This window comes from Plectropomus leopardus, chromosome 2 (genome assembly GCF_026936395.1).
Source record: "Plectropomus leopardus strain MGB_pleo_1.0 chromosome 2, ASM2693639v1, whole genome shotgun sequence".
NCBI classification, from domain to species: Eukaryota; Metazoa; Chordata; class Actinopteri; order Perciformes; family Serranidae; genus Plectropomus; species Plectropomus leopardus.
The window spans coordinates 8161672-8187887 of NC_142177.1; the positions used below are offsets into that span (position 1 = coordinate 8161672).

At 38.7% G+C, this 26216-nt stretch overlaps 1 protein-coding gene across 3 annotated transcripts; it reads left to right on the forward strand.

The window, feature by feature from the left end:
* Nucleotides 1-3370: 3370 nt before the first annotated feature.
* bin2b (bridging integrator 2b) lies at nucleotides 3371-16691 on the forward strand. 3 transcript variants are annotated; one of them, XM_088083941.1, is made up of 13 exons: nucleotides 3371-3827; nucleotides 6883-6963; nucleotides 8459-8513; nucleotides 8973-9067; nucleotides 11081-11176; nucleotides 11345-11452; nucleotides 11560-11645; nucleotides 12255-12330; nucleotides 13400-13482; nucleotides 13681-14041; nucleotides 14072-14407; nucleotides 14794-14886; nucleotides 16196-16691. In XM_088083941.1, exons 1-13 carry the CDS (start codon nucleotides 3735-3737, stop codon nucleotides 16304-16306), a joined length of 1674 nt encoding a protein of 557 aa, XP_087940067.1. In that variant the 5' UTR covers nucleotides 3371-3734; the 3' UTR covers nucleotides 16307-16691. The 3 variants fall into 3 exon arrangements, with proteins under 3 accessions (XP_087940067.1, XP_087940075.1, XP_042355345.2); XM_088083949.1 differs by having other exon boundaries at nucleotides 13681-14035; XM_042499411.2 differs by having other exon boundaries at nucleotides 3372-3827; nucleotides 13681-14407.
* Nucleotides 16692-26216: the final 9525 nt, after the last annotated feature.

Consider the following 26216-nt stretch of genomic DNA (forward strand, 5'->3'; position numbering starts at 1 on the left):
TCATTGTCAACAAGAAGAACTCCACCCACACGGCCAACGCCGTGCTTCAAAACGTTCACACCTACTCAAACGTCATAGGGTTGCCTATTTACATGCCGTAAAAGCACAAGAACTGAAATAATCTAGAAATATTCTCGCTGAAATCAGTATTTATTTAGAAGCCTGTTTATGTAAAAAAAAAAACCAACTAAAGAATACATACCACTTATGGCGACGACAACAGAAAGAAGGGGGCCTACAGGCGCCCCTGGAAGACAGCTAATCTTAAATGAAGAAAAAAAGTGACCTGAAAAAGAGCATAGCCTGTGTCACCAGATAGCAACTTTGAGTTTGAGTTAATACTTGATAATGTGATGGGTCCTCTGAGCATTCCAGATTTTTACTCCTACATTACATTACAAATGTTTGTCCATGAGCTAATACGCTGATATGTAGCGCCATCTGCCGGTAAAAATAGTCTACGACAACTAACAGGTGCACTGTGTGTCCCCATACAGTTTCTAGTCTACTACTGGGTTTCCTCCTTCCCCAACAAGTTGTTTTTGTCTAATTAGAGGTCATTCCCATGATCATGTCAGCATTTTATTATTTATTACCATAGATCCAATTTTGCGACAGAGCCAATAGATGTGATCTAGAGACACTGGTGATTACCTGAAGACTCAGACCATTTATAAGATAAATGCACTGTATGTTACAGTAATGGAAAATATTATGATCTGAATTGATAAAGATTGCTGCCTATTTAAACCAGTCTCAGTACTGTAACATTATATGTTCAAATAGTCAAGTAAGTGAGTTAGTAGGCCTATTGTACTTTTCTTCTTTTCTAACAAGAAACAGGTCAGTAGAAAGAAATGATTTTTTATTTTTTTTTATTTAAAATTTTAAGTTTCAGGCCTAAACTAGGATTAAAAAAATCCAGAATGAACTCGGAAAGACAATGTAGATGACAGCGAGCCCCCTGGGGAATGTTCTCATTATGGGTACATTTCCTGTTCAGAACTGAAAACGTCATAACTCCTCAGTCTTCAGATCTTTTTAATAAGATCCAGGGTTGCCAAATAATGGAATGTCTTTTCCCAACTGGTGAAAAACTGTTACTATATAAAAGAGTATAAATGATGCTTAAAAGACCATTTAGCTGTTGTTTTGTAACTGCTTCTCTCCATGTATTCCTTTGCATGTATCAATGTTTATTTGTTTCACTCACAGTGACATGTAGCCCACCACTGCCATTTCTGAGAATGGAACCTATAGACCAACTTCATAAAGAGCTGCGCACACACATTCACATACAACCACATACACGAACATGCATATATAGACTTTTATACACATGCTGACATTTTTATACTTATAAATTGTATCTAAATCCTCAAACCACTTTTTTTCAGTTGAAAAGCAATATTCATGGGTATTTAGTAGAGCTGTTGATTGAATTATGTCCAACTCTTGACATTTGAGTAAAATTCTATATATTGTGTTATAAATATGCATGGTGACTGCCCTCCAAAGGCTGAAACTTGCTATTGCAATTGAATTTTGCTGTTGATTGATCCTGGTAGCAAGAGCCTGCTTTCATCACCAACCGAGCCCCTGTCGCCGCCTTCTCACCAACCGAGTTGTGTGTGCAAGGGGCAGGGAGGTGCTGTGGATCGAGAGGCAGCAAAATTAGGTGACTGAGCGTGTCTTAGTCCCTTTCCCCATTTTTTAAGACTTTTTTCACTTTCCACTTGAGTGGAGGAGGCACTCCAGCCAAAAGTGGGGGGTTTAGTTACACTACATAACTTTTTGGGTATTATTGTTGTTGTTTGTAATCACCTTTATGGTGTCTCTGTGGATTAACATTTGTGTTTCTTTTAACATTGTGAAACTTGTTAAAGTCCCTGCACTGTATATTATGTTATTATTTATTTATTTATTTGACATTTTTCAATATTTTGAATAGAACAACAAAAATCAATCAAACATCAAAACTTAGAAAATAGCTCATTTGGATATAAAAGACAAAACATTCTGTCGATCCACAAAATGAGTCTTCCATTCATAGGGAGTAGCCTTACACTTAATAGCCTATGCTTGGCATGTCACCATTTAAACAGCTTTTAGTTCAAAATGTACTATGGCCCCAAAAATTTCAAGTTAATCAACAGTCACTTTGCTTGTTTTTTTTTTTCAGATCACCTCAGCATGGCAGGACTATCGCACAGTTTATAGACATGCGCCAAGAAGGAACTGTGCCTGAAAAAACTAGTGTATTTTTATTAACAGACAATAAACAAGCAAACAAATGGTAACCTAATAGGAGACATTTCCTGCAAGTTTTTGAGAATCAAGACGGTATCAAATTTTAACTAACAGTTTACATGTGTTGTGTTTAAACCCCTGACTTCTAGATAGCAGTGTGGTGATCTATCTTCAGCCACTTGACTCTCCCACTCCAATGTGACAACATATCGCAAGTGTGTTACTAAGGCTGGAACAAATACAGATCCTACTGTTTTGACTGCATCAAAAGTTACATTTTTCCTACTCAATTTTTATGTATATGGTTGAGTGTTCTTTCTGACATTTTTTAAGATTTTTAACCCACATGATGCAAGAGTATTAACACCCCATATTTTCACATTGTCTAATCTGGCTCCCACTTGTTTTCGGCTTTATTTAAAAAAAAAAAAATGTGTAAAATCGCCAGACTAACAACAACACAGATATACATGAGAGCACTAAAAGAAAAAAACAGACATACTACACAGTAGATAATAAATAATAAACATTGTATCAATACATGAGGCAAAAAGATATTTAAAATTTAATTTTAAAAAAATCAGTCAAAAAAAAAAAAATTAAAAGAGGGGTGTGAGCCTAAATTTTTTTTGCTTGTGAATAAAGAATTTCTCCATTAAAATAATAAGAAAAAAAAAAACATGATTTAGATATTTATTACATTTATCATCATCACAATAGCCAATTATATCTTTGAGGGTAATCTGGCCCCCATTCCAAAAAGTTTGGACACCCCATGACATCACAAGTTTGAGATTAATTTCTCTTAATTCAGGCTTTCAGAGAGTATTAGATCGTGTTGCAAATATTAAGCTATTTGGACTTTCCTAGGCCATGGAAATAACATGTTGGAATTCTTAATTTAGATGTTACTCCCCTTTAAATACTTTCTTGTGATTGATTCCCTTCTTAACCACGTTTTTGGAAGAAATCAAGACACCTTGCCGAGGTTTCAAAGGGTTGATCTTGTAGAGAAACCGCTTTTAAAGAAGCAAAGCCTCGGCATTTTTCCGCGGCTGCCCTGTTGACGTCACGCTGCTGAATCAGGTACGCATCATCAGAGAGACGTAATCTGCTCACATCGTTTTCAGGTGAGTGTCGTTGGATGACTTCCACCTTTGAAGGCAGATGGGAGTGGAGAGTTTTGCAACAGTGTGCGCGATGTTGGATGAGCGGATCTGGACACGCAGAAACTGTAGGCATTAATTCCTCGGGCAGGTTTGAACAGGAGCGGACTCCCTCTGATGATGGTGGTGATGATGTAAGGAACTAAACGTCCAGCTGGGTTTAACACCGCCTGTCTGTCTTCAGACCTCTATTGTTGCTCCACCTCCATCGCCTTGAATTTGAAGTCGCATTTGAGCCGCAGCGAAGTAGTTTCTCAAGAGGAAGCGAACAAACAGGAGGCGGATTACTTTGAGTGAGCAAACAGAGAAAAGTTAACCATGGCAGAGAATAAAATGGGTCCAAACCTCCAGGCTGGAGCTGGATTCCTCGCCAAACGGGTCCAGAAGTCTTTGAATCGAGCTCAGGAGAAGGTGAGTCAGACAAATCAACTTATTTTGGGTCCGTTTAACTTAAGATCTGTGGAGTTGAAGTACTGACATTAGTTTGACAAAGTATGAGACTGACTTATTCAAGCATTTTTTGTCATCTAAGTTTACCCCGTGGATATATAAACTCATTGGATGTAATCAGATGATTGCTGATAACAGATTTTTCTTCAGAATTACTCACATTAAGGTTTCTTTTGTAACTGATGTATTAGTCTGGGGGGTGGGGGGGTGGATGTTCTGTAAGATTTGCAGCAAGGTTCCCAAACAAGGACAAGCAGCTTTTTCAGGAGACTAGTTTATTTAACTTGTAATGATGTGCAAAAATAGCTGTATTGCATCTGAAATATGTTGAACTGTTTCTCTCCTTATCTATAATTCAGTTATCTAACTCCATATCAAACTGTAACTCCTAATGAAATGCTTCCAGGTGAGTGGACACAATCATGTCGAGCCTATTTTCTGGATGTCATCATAACAAAGATATGTAAAAACCTGTTAAAATAACCATAAAAGAAAAGGAAAAGTTGTCTTCTACATTCTACATTGAACCACGTGGTTCAATGTAGAAGACTGTCAAGCATGTGCTATAAACCTTGTCCACTGTATGTTTTTATTGGTCTACATTTGAATGATTGCCCCTTTGATTGTTAACATTAATAAAACTCAGCTCAGACTTTCCCTGGTCTAAGCATCATAGTGTTGTTCAGTACTGTACAGCTGTGTGTGGACACAAAAGCTGCCACTTCCTGACTGTGCACTTCCTCTCGCTCACTGAGCCTTTCTCGCACTTTTGTTTGTGGTTGACTTGTTTGATTTCACTGCTGCTCCACCTAAAAACAGTAGCTGCATGCACTCTGAAATTGAAAGATCGTAGCCTACTTTGGGGAGTCAGGGGGTTTCATATGGAAAATGGAAGTACAGACACAAAAATGAGAGCCTTTTGATGCAGATTTTAAGTTAAAAGTCATGTGATGTGGCATTTCAAACATATGCATGCAGCGAACTGTGAAGGACTCTGTAATAGTTGGACATGCGTGTCTAATTTATGAGAGGCATAGGACCATTAATTTGTTTAATATTAATAGTTCAAGACTGCTAAATTACCAGGGCTCATACACCCCGATTTGTACTGACAAAAGTAACACTGTTTCTAAATTACCTAAAATCCTAAAAGCCAATTTTGTTACGGCAACTTTTTATTGGCCAACATTTAAACAATACCTGCAGTGAGCTGATATGGGCCAATATATCAGCATGGTCAGTTATAGAATAAGCCTCCAGTTGAGCACTGCACTCCTAGAACACTGCAAGACTCACAATGGATGGGTTTTTTTTTTGTTGTTGTTTTTTTAAACAGCAGAACTCGAGATACAATCTTTTTTAGTCCATGCTTTCGTCTTCCTCGTCAAAATCTGGTTTCTAGATTATCCACAGTGCCAATGAACTGCTGTCAAGACATGTAAAGCTGTAGCCACAATCCATTTGGAGCCAGCCTCCAGGAAAAGTGCCAGGCTTTGAAGTATATTTTAGACAATGTCCAAACATGAAATTACAACTTCTGGGTCAGTCACGTGATGTCATGGGGAACCAAAAAGACCTTTTTCCATAGACATACATTTGGAAAGAGACAGTTGATGCATTTTTTTGAGCATCACACCACACAAAATGATTCATCTACTGTCAGGATTTGATCAATTTAGTGCAATAACATTTTGAAAGTCTGGAAGAGCTGCAAGATTAAATAATCCAGTATCCAGTTCTCTTACATCGATGGTTTAAAGCCCACACATCATGGCCCTTAAAAATGCAGCCACCACCAGCACATTATAACCACCAACGCAATGATTATTTGAACCCTGCTACATCATGATATTGTAGTGAAAAAATATGTGGCCAAAACTAAAAATAATCCACTTTGTAATTTATTATACATGAAGGCACTATTCACCTTTTAAGAAATGAGACCTTAGTCATATAACCCTAACCTGAACGACCTCTGTTTTAAGCTAAGACTTCATAGCTAGCGTAATTTTAACAGCATTTTCTTCAGGGCTTTCGCTTCTGAACCAAGAAGAGAAAGGGCTGATAAAGGACTGATGTGGAAGTATTGTGGGCAACACACCTAGCTGGTGAACGGGTTGCACATCTGCTGCTGTAGCTGTACCTAGACTACTCAGCTTAGCCAGAGAGGGTGCGGTGTGTTATGCTAGTTGTGGTTAATGTAGCCTCAACCCTCGAACTTGCAGTAGATGAGGAGTGTCTCCAGAACTCACTGTTGTCAAATTCTGCGTTCCATTCAAAGTCGGAGGTCGGAATATTCCCAGTTAAAACTTCCAATTCATAACTTCCAAGTGTTCCTGGTGAACAACACCAAACATAAAGAAAAAGCATGACAGGCGGTGATGAACTGGTGTTTCTGTGGCCAGGCCATTGACAATTGTAAGCAGGGCCGCCTCTTTGAATTTTAATAATATATTAATATTAAATACTAATATTAGAAATTAAATATATACTTTACGTTGCCTTTTAGTTGATTTCTTACCATTTACAGTGTGCGCCTCCGTGGATGCTGCCATTGTTGTGTGACGTCAGACCACTGAAGTTGGGGTACATGGATTTGCCCTGAGTTCACAAGTTGGAACTCCGACTTCGAGTGGCGTTTTATCGTACTTTTTCTAGTTGGAGGTCTGAATATTTTGACCTCAGAATTTGAATGGAATGCAGCATAACCCAATACCCCCAGATTTAAAAAAAAAATTCAAACTTGTAGTCTTCAGCCCCAACGGACATCACCTGAGGCAGTTCAACAGATCATTTGCATCTCCCTCTGGAGCCAAAAAAGTCTTATACACGGGGTGGGTTAAAGAGTATGTATCCACCCTGAATAAAACTTTTTCCACATATGCAGTAATACTCCCCAACACCTGTCAACAGATGCTGAATAAATTGTTGGGAGTTCCCCTTCAACTAATCTAGCTCTATTATTCATTAATGCTAGGAACCTATGTCTGATATTGAATCTTACTCTCTTTCTCAGGTTCTTCAAAAACTGGGCAAAACCATGGAGACCAAGGACGAACAGTTTGAGCTATGTTTCCAGAGCCTCAACAAACAACAGGTACACCAACACGTAACCTTTCTCACATGAGAAGCTCTCTTTCCAAGGTAGTCCTTTGCTATTTAGTGCAACACACAAAAAGGTTCATGTAAAGTGCTTTGCTTTATTCTATTTTTGTAGTTCCAAACATCTCTAGCTAAATGAAGCAGTCTTAAAAAAGGGACTACTGGGTTCTCTTTGGATGTAGTTGCGCTGAGATACCAACCCACAAGTTCACACAATCAGTTCAGCCTTGACAACAGGAAATGCTTCTTATCTATCCTGCGTAAAAACTGCTTGTTATGTCTCCTAGACATCTGTACACAAGCCATATTCTTGATACTGAAAGAAATGTGCAGATTCAAGAAATTATCCATTTTAAGGATGCTCATTAACTAATGACTAGGGCCAGTTTTAGTCTTTTGAAACAACTGAAAAGTGAGACTGTAAGTTTGGAAAGAGGAAATGGCACAATCCTCCTTTTGGAAACAAAAAGTTAAATTTAAAGGCAATAAAATCCCCCCTCACTCAGTGTGATACACTCAAAGACTATGTTGCTAACCTTCTTGTTCTGGTATGACCATATGCTAATGTTAGCTCACTAGAGACAGTTATAGCTCTGTAATGAAAAAATATTAATTTAGTGCACTGACTGCAGGTCTCATTTTTACTTATGGTACTGTAACACAATATTTTAGCCATAATCATGCCATAAGGGACTGTTTGTTATTTCTGACAGAGGAGGGGGCGTTGCGTTGAGGGAGCCACTTCATATAATTTTTTTAAGTTTTTCTATTGTTTTGTATTTATTTTACATATCCTCTGAATCCCAAACCAGCAAGAGGGTTCGAAAGGCAAATTTCTTTAAAAATCTCCACAAATCACATAATTTATCATAGCCAAAAATGGTAAAATTATTATTTATCCATGTATTTTTTGAATTATTTTAAATTGTATAATTATTTTTTTTATATGATGTAGTTCCCCAGTTACTCAGGGAGGTTCAAGGACAAATATTTGTAACACTGCAGGATATGAAAAAATGAAGTTGCTCCCTAGCCACCCCCCTGCTCTGAAAAATAAAGTACAGTCCCTAACTCATGGCCAGGGCAAACGTTACACAGATTCACCTTTTAAACTGCTTAAAGCTCATTCACTGTTTAATGCAACAACATTTTGGAGGGAAACCGACAAGGAGCAACAGGAAGGAAGTCTACACGCTGACAAGACACGCTGCTTTCACTTCACCACTGCCATCGCCACATCAAATGTTGTGATTGTTATTTAATTTTAAACTTGACGTTGTGGTGAGACGATCAAGCATTGTCAATCATGTGCAACTCGACGTAGACAAAGTACACTGCAAGTAAAAGCAGCCTGCAGTCCAACAGAAGCACGGTGATTTCATAATTCGAGGTAGTGGAGGAAATGATGTAGCATGAATGGCACTGATCTGCCATTAAGATACTGCTACTGGGCGTCACTGAATTTGACTTCTTTGTATTTCTGCACACAGATCGACGGAAGCAGGTTGTTTAAAGATGTGAAGGCCTACCACACAGCAGTGAAAGGTACGTTATGAAAGCACATCCAGCAAAAACAGACCCACAGCACAGTGTTAACAGAACACCACTCTTTGCTGAGGACAGTTGGTGCATAAAAGGGAAGTGGATTTCTTCCATTCTTGGACCCCTGTGTCGACTTTTGCAACTCTGTCTGCGTTGCCATGTCGTACAAGAACAAATAAAATCCTGCAGTGAAAATTGCAGACTCAGCACTGCATATGTGATTCATGCGCAAGAAACTGCTGTGTTTCTCATGTTGTCAGCTATTGCTCCTGCACCACGAGCTCCACTCAGGAAACCAGTGTTGTTCTGACCTTCTCGGTGTGGGTGTAGCAACAACGCCACAAACCCAAAAAAACAATACAGCCACAATGCTCTGGGCTGCTGATGCTAAATGATAAGTTGATCTTTATGGAGTTATAAATAGCCCCCCCCCCCTTTCATTTTCCCTGATTCTTTCCACAGCTGTTCATGAGACGTCTAAGCGGCTGTCTCAGACGTTGCGAGAAATCTACGAACCAGAGTGGAACGGAGTGGAGGATCTCGCTGTTATTACAGAGGTATGTTCATATTGTGTTTTTGTGGATGTTTGCTTGTACAGTATCCTAAGGGCAGCAAAGGTCCACAAGGTAATGTGATGAATCATGTCCATTTCAGCAGGTTATTTCCAGCAATTTGGTCTCACCAAGCAGGTTTAAAGCTACAGTAGGCAACTTTTATGAAAAAAAAAAAACATAAATATTTGTCATATATGCAGACGCTGAAGTAGCTTGTCCACGCAGTAGTACACAAGACTGATAATCTGTAATAAAATCACCAATTTTGCATTTGGCTCCTCCTAGTGCTCCTTATGGCATTTGCAATAATCTATTGTACCTGAACGAAATCAACCGTTCAATGTTAGAGGAGTCTTTCACTTGGTGTCAGTCACTGTTTCTGCAATGCTGGCATCTTTGCTCTGATTGGTTGTTTTTGTTCAGGCATTGTAGATTTTTGCAAATACCATTAGGAGCACCAGGAGGAGTTAGAGGAATATGATTTTTTTAACCATAGATTATCAGCCTCATGTGCTACTGTCAGCATAGGGTGACAGTTTCAGCAAATATGACAAAAAGTTAATTTTTATATAAAATGTACCCACTATAGCTTTAAAGAAGCTTGTTTTGAGTTACCATGGAAATAAATGCATCCAGACTAAAGTGGTCCCCATTTCACAAGGAGGCATTTATGCAATGTTTAGGTTTTAAGTAGCTTCAAGTGTGTTTTGGGGGGCAGAACTCATTAACAGGTTGAACATGACAAACATCACATATTATGGTCTTATTCACCTTGATGTCTAACATCTTTGCAAACAGATACTTGTTTAAATATCCAGCAGCAACATTAGTATTCACTCAGGATCATGTCTCTGGCTACCTGGCGAATTTAAATCCAATTTAAGTCCTCCTTTTCGCTCTTTTTTGGTCCCGACCAATTCCTGAGGATAGTTTTTGTATCTTTAGTTGCTAAGTGCTACACAAATGTCCACCAGCTAGTTAAACTAACACCAGCTGGAGACATAGCCTACTTAGGGGAGATGTTGTTGTAGTTTAAAGGTGACAAACATAAATCCCGATGTTCAAAATGAAATGATGCAATAGAGTCATTTATATTAAGATGCAGCAATATGTTTGTCATTCAGTTTTTTTAATAGCAATAACTGTTTAACCTTTCTTTTCCATCTCCAATGGAAAATACTGTACTTCCAATGCTGCAAAATTGGAGCAATAAAGAAAAACTATCATGAAATACTAAAGTCTAAGTAAAATTGATTTTTTTTTTTGCAATATTTATATTTTTATCTGTCATGATGGCAGCCCCCTGTTATGCATGCATTCTGGTTTCTGTCAGTGTGGATGGAGACCTTGTTTTGACACAGTGAATCAGTCTTGCATAAACCCGTAACGTCAGCCTTCTATCATAGGCAGGGTCAGATGGCAGACACACCAGAAGCCAGACTCTGACAACACCCACATTAGCTCTAAAGTCTCCTTCTTATCGAGCTTACAGACATTAGAGCATGTCTTGCTCTTTATCCTCAGCTTGCTGAATGAGCCACCAAACAAACATTCACTGTGTAAAAGTGCACTGCTGAGTCAGTTAGCTGGCTAGATACCTAAAAAGCTGCTCAGCTGCAGCATAGTCATAATATTTCTCCATAAATGTTCTTTCTTCCTTTTTTAGAATAAAAACTAACAAAGCCTTTGAAACATGTTGGCATTATTGTTTTCTACAAAAAAGTACAATTTAATTTCAGTATGTATTGAATATTTTTGATTGGCTTTCTTATTTCTAAGGAATTCCTCCTCTAGACTAGTGTTGATGTTGGTTTTACTGATATAAGGACGATCATCTCCTTCATAGATCATTTGTTGTATATTGTTCGTTTAAGATTGTCAAGCTTTACACATTGTGCAATATATACCAATTTGCATATTTGCTGAAATAATATTTGTGGTTTGGTTACAGTTTTTTCATTATCTTGAGGCACTTGTTACAGTTGTACTGATGTGATAACAACTGCGTTTCTTTAGAGTGAAGACTTGCTGTGGAACGACTACGAAGAGAAACTATGTGACCAGATTGTCCGCACCATGGAGAACTACACGAGCCAGTTCCCTGAGGTCAAGGTACCCTGAGGCTTTTTACCTGGGACCAGTTCCTGCATAAAACTGCACACAAATACTAGAATGGCCCCTGGGGGTTCTTAGATACCACCAGTCAGATTTTAATGACACACACAGAGATTTTGGATGACATGTTCACCAAAGGAGCTCTTGCCTTTTTTTTTTTTTCAGGAACGAGTAGCTAAACGTGGCCGCAAGCTGGTGGACTACGACTCAGCTCGTCACCACCTGGAAGCTCTACAGAGTGCCAAGAAAAAGGATGAAGCCAAAATAGCAAAGGTAGCATTTAAATTAATTTGTACGTACCACAGAAATGCATAGAGGTGATGGAAAAAAGTGTGGTACAATTTTTTTTTTTAAATTAAACTTCAAATTCTTTTTAACAGGCGGAGGAAGAGTTCAACAAAGCCCAGAATGTCTTTGAAGAAATAAATAACGAGCTGAGGGAGGAGCTGCCGGTTCTCTATCAGAGGTAGGAGTGAAATCAACACAGTCCAAGGTCACACTCAGTGGAACCACACAAGATCATGATGAGTAAAGTTATCATTTCTGCGTACGGTTAATAACTTAGAAGCTGCCATGTCTTGTTTGGTATTCCAGACTAACACAACGTATCAGGGCTATGTTGAATATACGGTATATGAGCAGGGTGTGCAGATGTGCAATTAAACAATTTAAGTGGTTTTTAAAAAAACAAACAAAAGAAAAATATAGAGATTTTAAGAAATGTGTGGTTTCACCTTTTTAAAATCTTTTCGGTAGGCATTCAGATATTGAATGAGGATACATATGAAAGCACACAAAATAGCTTCATTTATGCTTCATTTATGCAGAAAAAAAGGTTTTCACACCACATGTCTTTTTATTTTTGTTATTTTTTTTCTGAGGCTTTCATGCCTCTAACAGATAGCAGACAGTGGAGTGATGACAGGAAATGAGGGGAGAGAGATGTTTGTAAAATGTACAGATGGAATTAGAAGACATTTTTACAGAATGTTTGTTAAACAAAATAACTTAACTCGATTTAGTCATGTATTGAAGAAGACCAATGGACTGAAAGAAGCTGTTTTTGCCTTTGTAGCCGGATAGGTTGCTATGTGACGGTGTTCCAAAACATATCAAACCTGAGAGATGTCTTCTATAAGGAAATGAGTGTGGTAAGTTATGACACATCCTATTACTTTCACACTTGCGTACAAGTTATATGAAGTACATAAATGTTTAAAACAAAAAAAATAACAAAGTAGGCCCTTGCACAGAGCTGCATCCTTAACTCTTACGGCCCACTTTAATATTACACACACACACACACGTATCACTCTGCTCACACAATGTGCTGTTCAAAATAAGGCTATAAAAAAATAAACATTAATAAAATTTTCGTCAAGTCAACTTTATTTATATAGCACGTTTAAAAACAACCAGGTTGACAAAAGTGTTTTACAGGGTAAAAGGCAAATACATGAGAATACATCACACATCCTAAAACAATATCAAAACAATCAGCAATAACAACAATAACAGTAAAATCTGTTGGGATAAAAACATTTTCATCTTAAACGAAGGCCAGGGAGAAAAGATGTGTCGTCAGTAAAGAATTAAAATGCTCTAGCATCGGACAGGTTTTGACATTTTTTTCATTATGCTACTATATTTTTAGATGAAAACGCGCGTGCGCACACACACACAAACAAAAAGAATTATTTTCAATATACGATATGCAAAGTAGATTTTTTAATATCAGAGTGACAGTGCACCTTGTGGAAATAGTATGTATTTTCTCCATATGCCAAATATGGTGGAACATAGTAAAAATTACAAATTCCAAGGCAAAAGCCTAGAATGACACCCAGAGATGACAAAATGCATGTTTTGATGCTATGATGGCTGTGCGGATGTGCAAAGTGCAGTTTGAATGGGTTTCAGTGGCACATTTTTTTTACACTCAACATTATGAATGTAACAATTGTGTTTACACTGTGTATTTTAGGCTTATTGTAGGAACTGAGCTGGAAATTCCAAGATTAAAAAAAAATACACAACATTGCCAAAATCTATGTCATATGCATAAGGACAGCCAAAATTATAAATAAAAAAAAAGCAGAATATAAAGCGCGTAAAATGCACCAAACAGTTCTTAAAGGTTAGAGTAATGTTTAGGTATGGTAGGTTTGGTATTTGTGTTGCAAGTTGGTTTGTGAGTTTATGTTGCACGTTGTGTTGCAGTTGAACCGTGAGCTGTACAATGTGATGAAGAAACTGGAGACTCAACACTCGGGAAAAGCTTTCATCATCAAGGGTCTGAACAGGTAAGGCACCATGTTGCACATGTTTCCTCACTTGTGTTTGCACTCTTCCCAACAATGTCTCGTCTACTAAGTAAAAGAAACACCTACATAATGCTGCCTGTCATCTGTTTTTGTTCAGTATGCTGGAGTGCTAATAATGCAGGTTAAATAGATTTAGAAAATCTCCAAAAATAACAAATGTACTTTTTCTTTAAATAGCACAACAGGCAAGTCAAAGAAGAGAAAGTCTCTGGTTATCTCCAACCCCATCCCTTGCAACACAGCTTTCCCAGCCGACCACGTCTCCATCCACTCATCCTCCGAAAATGGAAAAGACGCCGTGCCCTCTTCTCCTGTCAAGCGACCTCAAAGCGTGTCTGAAGAAATCAGCTTACCTGAAGAAAACTCAGTCTCATCCAAAGATGTCAACTCATCAGACTCCGATCTCAGCTCCAGCAGCGCCAACACACCCAGGAGACAGTCAGTGTGCGACAATGAGAACAGCGATCAGAGCACAGGGAGTCTGGAGGAGGTGGAGGCAGAGGCAGAGGCAGAGGCAGAGGCAGAGGCAGAGGCAGAGGCAGAGGCAGAGGCAGAGGCAGAGGCGGAGGAAGAAGCTGAACTTGCTACGAACCAGTCAGATGACTCTGGGGTGGGAGTACCAAAGTCAGAGGCTGCAAGTCAGGAAGCGTCCAATCCCTCTGATTCTGCAGATAGTGCCCCACAGAGTCCAGAGCAGGAGACTGCGAGCGAGCCGCCATCAGAGGAGGCCAAACCCAAACCTCCACCGGTTCCGGCCCCTCGCGTGTCCTTCCGTTCCACGAATAAACCCGTCATCCCACCGGCTGAGGAGCAGGAGGAGACAGAGGATGTATCAGTCCAGCAGGAGACAGCTGACTCAGGAGAGGACTCCAGTTCCTGCAATCCCCCAGGCTTCCTATACAAGGTACACAATGTTGATTTAAGGAAGGCAACATTTTGGTAAATACATTCATTTTCTTTCAAGGAAAAACATGACAGTGTCTTTTTGACATAGCCAGGCTGGGGTTGTTCCCCCCTGCCTCTAGTTCTTAATGCTGAGCAGGGCTTAACATGTTCAAACTCCAGAGAATAAAATAAAATAGAAATTTGAGAACAGCAATGTCTCTTTCCAGAAACCATGACCGTGTTACTCAAGATAATCCACAGACTGTGTTGTGAGCAGTTTCATGTAGGAACTATAAGCAAAATGCATTTAACTCAATTGTATTGTGTTAGAACAAATCTTCGATATCCCCAAACCTGGAAACTGTTTTCAAACCCTTTTAAAGCTAAATTACTGTTTTACACCAGGGGGTGGCATTAGAGAGCCATGCAGCGTCTGAAGACGGCATGCTGCAGTTTGAAAAGGGAGACGTCATCCTGGTGCTCACTGACTCTCAAGAGGTTTGTAATATTCTACTAAGCAAAGTTTACTTTCTGTGGCACCTTAGACATAAAAGATTACATGTTTCTTGGAAAATCTACTCACTTTTGTAGAAATTTGACCATTTTCTGAACCTTATGATGTTGTTAAGGCAAGTATGTGGTATTTGTTCTTTTTGTTTGAGGCATATATGTGTCCTACTGGTGATCTACTTTTCATCACATGCCTGGGTTCTTTTTTTTTTTGAGAGATGATTTTGAATGTTTCCTGTGGATAACTATCCAAGGTAGTATCACATTGAGATATTTCCACTGCAGATAAAATGAGGATTGACAGCAGGAAATGTTTGAAATGTCTAAAATGTCTAAAATTTAATATATCAGCTAAACATCAGGCACCGTCTTCACAGAACCTCCTGAGCCTGAGGCGAAACAGTCCACGAAATAAGGATCCCATCCACTCGCCCACAAATCAAAATAATTCAGCAGCATCGCAGATGACAGTTTGCACAACTGTCAACTGCTTTTTTTTTTAATATGCTGGCGACATGCCGTTGGCCGATGGTGAATTGTCTGAGAATTTATCATCAAATCAAAAATGCACCTTTTAGATTCACATTTGTTTCAGTTGAATAAGTGTACACTAAATAATCACCAGCATAAATGCATGAATTAAGCTAATTTTTATGGACATGGAGAGATACCTGTCAGTGTGTTTAAAAGGAGACTTTACCCATCAAAGGCTAAAGTTTTCAATCACAAAACAGTCTGATTTATTTTGTTTTACTATATGAACATTATTTTTAACAAATTAAATTCAATTAATGGCTTTTTTATATTCTATTTTTATATTATTAAATGTGTAATTTAAATTATTTAAACTTCAATTAGATTTCTTTTAGTTGTGATTCTATACATTTTATGGTAATTAATTCGTTTTACAAATAAATTTATTTATTTTAATTTTGGGATTGATTTAATTATCCATTTGATTTATAATTTTATCTGTCTACTTTTTTAATTATTTATTTTATTTGCTAACACGTGCACTCGATCAACCCTGTCCCTTCTCTTAGCTTAGGAGTTCTCTCAGTCTCTCAGCGGCTTCGTGAATGGCTCTCATGTGGAAACTTCTAGTCACATTGAGATTCCTAATAGCAAGAAAAGACGTTTTTTGAAAACAACCCCAAATTTCATTGTTCGTCCCCAAGAAAGCAAGAAATCATTCCAAAAGCAAATCGCAACACTCATTCACAAAGTATCTGATCAGAGGGTGGATTTGTTTCCTTGAAATCTATCGCATGTTTTCTATGTCTGTGTCCCGCAACAGGACGGCCTGGTGAAGGGGATCAGGGAGGAGAGCTGGAACCAGCACAGGGATCTACAAAATCACTCCGGGATCTTCTCGGAAAAACTCCTCCAGCCTGTTGAGGCAGAGTGAGGCAATACTCAGTCCTCAGTCTGTAATACTTTATTCTTTCATCGTGCAGTTGGTGACTCATACACACACACACACGCACACACAAGCACACACACAGAGGGAGTGAACCCATATGTTGTGGGTGCAGAATCTGTATAAACAGATGAGCACAAGTCCCACGTGGACCCTCACATGCTATGATGTTGCAACCTGTGGAACAAAAGTGACTAAGTTTTAGAACATTTTGTAAAAGATGTTTGGATTGTTGAATGTTACAGTATTTTCCCCGCTTTGCATTTTTCAAAGTCTTTCTGTGAAACACTGTGAAACAAAACAAAACGTTTTTATACCGATGCTGTGATTTTGTGTAAAATTGCCCTAATAAAGTTTGAAATAAAAGAGGAAAGGATGTCATTCTGCAGATTTGAATACAGTATTCGGCTGATGTGGGAATTTTCAACCTTAGAGAAGTGGATACATACAGTTAAATGGGATTTGCATTTTGTAAATAAGGGAAATTGCTGCCATAAGACTGCAGATAAACAGTCTGGGCTTGAGAAAGACTAAAATGATTCACCACAATGGAATGTGAAAATATTGTCAAGACCTGCAAACTGAGACAGACAGACTGATTGACTGTGAGCAGTTTATGGAAGAACGGTCTGTCTTTTATAAAAACATAGTGAGCTGGGGCTCACTTCAAGTTTGGTAGTTCTACTGTGTGGAAATGAGAACCCTCAGTGTGCTAGAGTTTTTAAATATTACCAGACACAGTATATATATATAGTAATAACTGGGATCTGTAATTTTAATGATGTAATAGACAGGGTTAATGGCTAATTAAAGGTGTTTCTGAGGTTGCCTTCTGTTCCACATGAGAATATACTGCTGCTGCATGACTCTTGTCAAAGTCACTATTATTGGAGTAAACCTCATTCTGCACCATTCCTGCCATCTGAAGTCACCACAGTGACACAGGGACTTAGTGTAATACTGGCCTGACTTGGATTAAAATCCCCCTTTGCTCCTAATTCCTGGAAGAAGAGCATGAGATCAGTGAAAGTAATTTTTTTAAGTAATTCTCTTATGAAATAACATCTGGATATGAAGTGATTTACAACTTACGTGGCCTCTGATTTATGGCTGTTATTTTTGCCGGTGAAGCGGAGAAAACGTTTACTTTCTCTGGAACATTTTGCTCAACGCAATACTAGCACATCTATCACAATTAACCCTTTGAAACCTGAGCAAAATGGCTTGATTTCTGTCACAGACGTGGAAGGAAGGCAATAAGCAACTTAACAGGAAGTTACCCAAAATAAACAAGAAATTACCCAAAATAAACAAGAAATTACTAAGAAGTTACAAAAAAAGTTCTGAAAATTAAAAAAAAAAAGTAAAATGTTAAAATAGTAATAATTAAAAATTAAAATTAATTCTGGAGATTTTTTCCTTTTTCTCTCTCTCTCTCTGTCTGTCTATCTAAACTCTAAATTTGCTTGATTTCTTCAAAAACATGGGCAGAAAGCAATTAGCAATGAAAGAAGAAATGACTGAAAATTAGCAAGAAATATGTAAAAACATAAATACATAAATAAAATAACAGGGAAATGACCTGTTACATAATTTTAAATATGTAGTGATGGCAATTAGAAATATAGTTTCCACCTTTGCTTCCCCCCCCCATTTTTTTTAAAATTATAAGTCTACTAAATTTGTGGGACATTTTTTACAAAGTTATTTTTTGAGTGAAAGCGCACCAATTTGCTCAGGGTTCAAGGTTTTGTAAAAGGCATCTGAAAAGCAGCATAAGAAAAGTGATGTTGCTCCAGGTTTTTAGTTAATAGCTCTTTTAAATTATAAGTAGCTTTTTAAGGTGGATGTTACAGGTTGACAACAGCATTTTTAACAGCTTTTTAATTTTCTTGATGCTTCTTATCAAAGACAGAATAACAATGTTGTATTTTCTTTCCAAACAGTTTCCTCAACAAAAACATTTTACTCTTGGTTTGTCTTTCAGTCGCAGTGAAAAGTGACTGAGGGATTGACAGAGGAACCAGACATTATTGTAGATCACCGTAGACACTTCTCAGTAGATCATTTTTCAGGCATCCCAGTGGAATATAAACTGACAGATCAGGACAAGGACAATCACTCACAACTCGCCCCTTCTGACCGAAATCCAACAGTAACTGAGATGGTGTTATTTATAGAGCTGCTCTGTCACTGAGAGGTTAATTTAGCAAAGTGATATTCACAGTGGAAGAGTCTGGGCTGTGCTCCAATATGAATATAATGCGTTGTTACTTTTTCTCAATGCGGGGCCTTTATCTGGGCGAGAACATGTCAGAGGCCTGTTTCTACTGCGCTGGCCTCATGCTGCTCTGCTTGTTTGCTGTGTGAGTTTTCCTCGTGGCTCCTCTGGGGATCGGGCGCGTAGGTTACACAGGGCTAACTTAGCTCGGGTCTATTAGGCGGTTGTGTTGTGTTGACGTGGCGGATGACAGATACACTTGGATAAAGTCCCCAGGAGAGCTCTGGAGTTTCAACTGCTGCTCGGTCACATTCCTCGCCAGCAGAACTTTCATTGTATGCAAATGCATAGGTTTCCAGTGCAATGGCTCAACTTCATACTGCTGTGAGACTATCTTCAGCAGAATTAAAAGTCTGCAGTGTACATAGATCATACATTTGCACCGGGATAGCACAAACATTGCAGAGACAGGGTTATGAATCATGTGAAAAACCATGAAGAAATAAATTACTCCCTGTGGGGAAAAAAGAGAGGAAATCTTTAATCTTAATTTCTTCCTGTAACGATATTCTTTTTCCTCTTCCCCAATGCTCAGGAAGAGTAGAGGTCAGGGAAGGTCAGAGGTCATGTTGAGCAACACACAGAGCTGCTCAGCTACACTTTAGCAGGGTGGATGTGTGCTAACACTGGAGTTAGGTCCTTCAGTTTAATAACAGTATTCCAACCTAAAACACAACCTTACTGCTTGTTGGGTGTTCCGGGATACTCAGTTTGCTGTGCACAGGTCACTTTTGCAAACTTGAGGCCACTTTAACTTCAACTTGATTTATGTTCCTGGAGGGCAAATGGACGCACAGCAAATAAAAACGCTGAAAAGGCATGAGTGAACACATGAAAATGTACATTTATAACAAATGAGGTGAGCTGAAACAACAGTGGACACTGGAATGCAACTATTTCAATGTAAAAGCATCTCAAGTACAACTGAAGTAAATAAAGTGCATAGTATTGCTGAAAGATGGGTAAGATGGATCAAAAGATCAGCATCTCCCCATCATGACAAGGTTTCAATATAAAACACCCTACGTATCTGTAGACGTGTAAAAAAAGGTCATCCACAAAAAATATCATAATAATAATCCTTATCGTCACATCATCATCATCATCGTCATCATCACACTGTAAACTAGGGACCATATTCACAAAGCGATCAGGTATAAGGAGTTTCTCCTAGTGATGAGATCCATTTATGTTGTTGATGCAAACACATTGACCTTTGCATCTTTTTAAGGTTCACTGTGGAGTTTTTGACCTCTTTAGTGCCATGGAGATGTTTGTCTATGAAGGGGTCCCTTGTTTGCATGCACAAACAATATCCTTTCTTGACAATGGTTTCACAACATATCTCTGATTCACAGGCAGAGGTAACATGCTGCAGCAGTGAGCCAAAAAGACAGTGAAGACAAAGAATGCAAGCCAGCAAACGTGGCTGTTAAACTACAGGCTTTTCTCATTTCTAGTACATGCTCGATACATTTCCTCGCCTCCTCTCCTCACGTCTTCCTGTCCCTCCCACCTGAGATGCAAGTGGAGGAAGGAAGGAAGTAGCACGAGGCGAGAGGAGTCGAGGCAACAACAGGTATTTAAACAAAATGAGACATCTGTGTTGTCAGAGCCGTCATTTTAGAGTGACGTAAATTAAATATGTCTTGTGGCACAGCTGCACTTGTCACGCCTCTTTTATAAGCCGGAAAGACTTCCGAAAAAGAAACACCTGTGCATCTTCACTCATGGCTTTCCAACAGGCCACCTCTCCCCTGGAGATGCATTTTAGCATCCATCAAGATGCCACACTGAGATCGGGCAGGAGGACGGAGAAGAGATGAGACGAGGAGAGGAGCAGAGGGGGCACAAAATATAGAAATTATTATTATTATATTTACTATATGTTTTGTTTTGTATTTTTAAATTTCGGTATTTTTTCACTTCATGTTTTTTTTCTTATTTCAGTGTTACTATGTCATTTAATTTCACCAAAAAAAAAAATTAAAAGAAAAGAACTGCATTCAACTAACACATTTTCATCCCAATTCATCACATATTGCTGCCTTGTTGTATGTATGTATTATGCTCTAGGTATTCTTCTGCATCTGCTGTTGACGGTACAGGATGCCACTACCAATACTGGGATGTCAACAAAAGCACATGGTGGGATTGCGCTACAAAAGCACATGATGTGTAGGAAACAAAGGCATGGGTTAGGTTTAGGCAAAAAAGGCACTTGGTTACTTGTATAAAAAATACACCACATTCAGACAGTAAGCGAACACTGACCTCTCATGGTAAAGTCCGAGGTTTTTAGGGACCTTTGTGCTCCTTATATTTCATCATTACAAGCAGCATTTCAATTTGACATGGTCCAGCCGTGTATCATGCGGCCTAACAAGTTCCATGCGTCTGAGTTCTCACCTGACACTGCCCGTCCACGTGTCGTGCTGCCGTGGCAGGTACCGGGCGTTATCAACACTTCTGTCTGGCCGCTGTCTCAGCTGACGATGCCCAGCAGGGTATCATTCATCCGCAAAAAGTGGCTTTTGGTGTAAAAATCACCGCTAAAGCACTGGTATTTAACGACCTCAGAATGAGAACAGGCCGATTCAGCACATTTGTTAGACCTCAAGGATTCCCACAGTGCATTTTGGTGAGAAACACCAAACGTAAACACAACTTTTGTAATCCACTGACACTGATCCCTAACCTGTTTTAGTGAACATAATCACACAGAGTCGTCTGAACCTCTGGAGGCACACATTAGCGGCCATGTTGTTTTAATTGTGGTAATCCTGTTGCTTCCTGTGTGCGTAGGTGGCCTTGTGTGTGTCTGTATGTGGAGGGAAGAGTGCTCTTTCCTCCATCATCAGCACTCGAGACAACATGCAGACACTCCTGGTCCTAGTAGGCGTGTGCTATGTCTCTTATCACCTTTCCTCTGACATAATGCAGGCAGTCCTGTGTGTGTGTGTGTGTGTGTGTGTGTGTGTGTGTGTGTGTGTGTGTGTGTGTGTGTGTGAGTGTGTGTGGGGGGGTGGGAAGTAATTTTGGCTGTGAAAAGACATAAATAAAATCCCCCCACACGGCTGGCGAGTTGACCAGCGGAAAATGAAACCCTTTAAACTTAACAAGCCTCCACATAGCAAAATAATTGCAGAAACGTTGAAATAGGTGCTGCAGCGGGCTTCTTTTCTCAGGCTTTTTCAATTAGTCTGCAGATGTAAACTAGCTCAGCAGGCCTTTGAGCTTTTGCAGTTTCAGCGTGCAACTGGTAGTTTGGAACATTCTCCTTTTCCACAGTCTCGAGCCAGATCAGTAAAGGTCACCCATGTTCACTTTTTCCTCTTTTCTCTCTGGATATAAAGTAAAACAACACAGTTCACACTGAGGCAGAGAGTCTGTACATAAGACAGCAATAACCTTCTCTCAAATCGGATTCATTTCTCTTTAATATGATAACTGCCTTTGGTTAGAGGGACAGTATTCACTGTAAAGTAAATTTAGAGAGCGCAGACTTCATGGTTAGCTTTAATGTTTAGCTCTCTGTGAGGTTGCAGAGCAGAGACAGAAGAGAGGTCATCACAATGTGTCTAAGTTTAAATGCACAGTCAGACTTTGAAGTCATAAGGAAACAGCGCTTACTCTAAATGAACATATTTCAGAATGTTGAGAAATAAGACAAGTAGATACATCTCAAAAGTTTAGTAAATAGTGAGTATCATAAAAAAATTAAAAAGGCAGGAATATCGGTGTGGCTTGTGTCTTCTTTGGTTGTTTTAAAGTTAAAGTTATGTTGCAATATTGAAATTAGCCATAAAGTTTATTCAGCCCAGTTGCTGGAAAAAAATGTTGGCATTTCAGAATTCTGCAATCAAGAATAATTTACATATGTGAATTTCATTTGTATCATGGGGGGGACAGTTCATGCCGTGTCACTTAGGCGAGACGCCTGTAAACTACTGAAACCTACTGTTTGAGACCAACAAACACAATTTTATTCTATTACTGTTTTCCAGCGAGGATAGTACATGAAAAGTGGTTGTTTTTATGAAATTGCTGCTTTTCCAACAGGATTGTGCCACTAAACTGGGTATTTTAAGCCTTTTCCTAACCATAACCAAGATCTCTGAAGTCTAAACCTCTGAACCTACGTGCTACATAATAATGTACAAATGTAACATATCTATCAAGGCCAACACTCATTCCAGTGATTGGGTTTATATATTACATTACTGTTATGGGTGAAAGTTTGGTATGCCCATTTTTGTGCCTGTTTTTGTGTTCTTTTTGTGTACTTTTCCAGGTGCCACCATGCAGAGAGTGATCTAGCACACCTGTGCTCAGTCAGCTGATCAGGAGCAGGCAGTATATGAGGACTGAAGAAGCCAAATTTTGGAATCAGTGGGTTAGCTTGTGTGGGTGCTGTGTGCATGTGGGATTGCAGACCAAAGAAACTAGTGTGCAACAGAATTGGTGATCTTAACTCCTGTTTTGGAGGTAGGGTGGTCAACTTTTGCGTATTCATTTATTTAGCCCTTTAATTAGTATGGCTTTCTTTTTGTTAAACTTTTTAAAACCTTGATTGTACACCTTTAATGTTGTATTTTTTGTAAATAACTTGCAACTTCTTAATTTAATAAAAAAATTTTATGCACCTACTTTCGCTTGTCTTTTTCTGTTTCGCCCAGTTTCATTTATATTATTAACCCCCTCATCCCCTAGGCCAGATTGGGAAACTTAAACAAATGAGGGAGACCATAATTTTCTTAATATCTCTTTAAAGTTCTGTTATTTTTCTTGGAGATAGTACGCATTCATATATTTCCTCAAAAAAGTTGTTATGGTGAATGTCTTTACAGCATATTTCAATATTCAGCAGACACAGATCACTGTCTTGCTTCAGGCCACCTGTTTTGGGCCACCTGACTCACTGGAGTTTCCTATGAACACTTGAATGCACCAACACAAAAGCTGTTTTTAATGTAGGCTGGGTTTTTTTTTCATGTTTGACCATGCAGCAAATGGCATAACTATGACACACAAAAAACAACTTGAAACTTTTTTCATGTCTGCCCATACATTTTCTAAGTGTAAATTTGCCTTAAAAAAGGAAAAACCCCATTATACAATGGAATGCTTTAATAACTGTAATTTACTGTCCTTGAACTTCGGACTACTCATTGAAAAGATTTCGATCAATGCAAAATCAGCAGTTACTTCACCAGATAGTAAAGCAGTGTTCTGTCTGGGAATACAGCTGTAGACCATCTTACACTTGTACAAAACACTTGTTGAATGTTGAGGCCAACAGATTGCAGTTCATATTTCATGCCAGTAGAGGTCAATAAAGGTCATAGATTGCTTGATCTCTTTTTAAATCACAAATATAATGCAGTACTGCATATGGTACTTCCTTATTTTATTGTCTCACAACAGCTGCACTAACTCTAATTAAACCATTTATAAGCTCAAGCACTGCCAACTCAACTGAGGGAAAATGTAATAAAAAAACGTATAAAAAATCATTAAAGTTAAATAGACTGGTTAGATTTTGCAGTGAACTACGGGTCAGGCAGCTAATAATATCATAATGTCTGTGCTAATAACTTGTCAAAATATGATAAATTTTCCACTGAAATTGGTTATAAATGTTGCTATTTTAGCCTCAACATGAAATAAACTGCTGGATAAAGGCACCCAGCAGCACATTACTACATCATGGCATTTGTTAATTTATGAGGGGAACTAACTGTGATATTATCAGTTGCCATAGGACACAGCGTACTACTTCTGTGCCATGTGAAAATCTGTTTTTACACGAAGAAAATGCTCTTTGTCCAAGTTCCTGTTGCCTTTGGCAGGTAACACATCTTGACTCACTGCTTTTGCAACTTAAGGACCCTCCTTTTCTATAAGCTACACACACACACACACACACACACACACAAAACCATACAACCATGAGGAGACTCTCAAATAATCACGTACTTATGCTTGCCTGCCTGTCAGTCTGCCATGATTGCAAGTTCACTTCCAACAGTGTGATGAGAGACAGCGCTGGAAATGGATGTCTGTGGGTTTTCCAGGTTTAGTCACAGTGAATTCTGTCCTGACATGTCAAGTATGTTTGAACAAAACCAAAACTTTCTGACAGCACGCTCCTTGTGAGGATTTCTTGTGTTCTTAACATTTTGGATGTGTCGTAACATTCATCACCGTCCTGTTTCCGCAGCTAACTCTGTCTTATTCTATTTACGTCGAACAGACTGAACATGTAAAACACTCACCTACATGATATTAATGTCAAGCGTTATAGCGGCTAGCTAAATCACAATTGTCTGATGTGAATCTGCTATAGTAAGTAGGAAACAATGTACAATTTTGGCACAAGAGAGACAAAGTCACAAGCATGAATCTCATGTCTTAGCTATGAAGTTCTGAGTTAAGTCCAATGTCCAGATCAACAAGTCGAAGTCGTAGATGTTGCATTTTGATTCCTAAAAAAAATGCAGTTTTAAAATGTTCAAACCGTAGTAATAAATGCTTGTGTTTATTTAAAAGTTTCTAACATTTAATATGATCAGGTGTGTTTTGATACGCTGATCAACTTTTACCCCACATCATTGTCTATAAATCCCCAAACATGATGAATGAGTCTGAGGAATGAGTTTTTCTAGAGTTTGAAATTTGGGCCACAGTCTGGATCTGTGTAGGGGGTGTAAGGGGGTCATCGAAGTTTTTCCATTTTGTTTTCTTAATAACAAGCTTTATTTAAATGTTTTTTATTGCACTTTGTCACCTTTCTTAAATTTAACGTATATGTCTCGAAAAAAATAATTATGTCCTTTACTTTCAAGACTAATTGTGAGTTGAGAAAATTAAAAATCTTGTTAGCGTTTCGGTATAATCTGACACACTTTTTGCAAATTTTATACAACATGGCTGGCTGCTGTCAGACTGAATCATCGGTCAGAAAAATGACAAGTTAGAAATTTATTTAATTTGTTTTTACCATCAATTGCTGTCACTGTTTCCATGCTTTCTGACTTTTCTGCTGCCCTGAAACGTCACGCAAACGTCACAACTCAGGTATCATTGACATTTGTGACTTTGAAGGCCACTCATGTGCTCTTACCTCGTATGTCCGATATTTCCCGAGGAGCATTTGAAGGCAGCCATTGACACTGCTTTGGAGACTCCTCCTGGCTCTGATTGGTTGTTTTTGTTCAGGCATGGTGGATTTTTGAAAATGCCATTAGGAGCTCTTCGAGGAGCCAAATGAACATGTTTTTTTTCCACAGATGATCTGCCTTATGTACTACTGTCAGGATATAGTGACAGTTCCAGCAATAAATGCCTACTGTAGCTTTAATGATAACTTTGTATCATATTATTTTTGTAGTTTTTTTTTTTTTTACATAAATATGATAACATATTGAGTTTTTTCAAGGATATTTGTAAATCATTGTTCTGTCATGTCTTACAACATTACAGCAGTCTGTTTTCTTTGGGGGTGCAGACTGTCTAATATTGAAAGCTCCACCCCAAATGAGGTTGCAATCATTCCCCCTTCCCTCCCTCCTTCTCCCTCCCTCTCTTTCCCTCTCTCTTCACTCTCTCTCTAAC

Coding starts and splice junctions, on each gene's coding strand:
- bin2b (XM_042499411.2), top strand. CDS start 3,735: ATGGCAGAGAATAAAATGGGTCCAAACCTCCAGGCTGGAGCTGGATTC. Junction 14,408..14,793: donor CCCCAGGCTTCCTATACAAG/GTACACAATGTT, acceptor GTTTTACACCAG/GGGGTGGCATTAGAGAGCCA. Junction 14,887..16,195: donor TGCTCACTGACTCTCAAGAG/GTTTGTAATATT, acceptor GTCCCGCAACAG/GACGGCCTGGTGAAGGGGAT.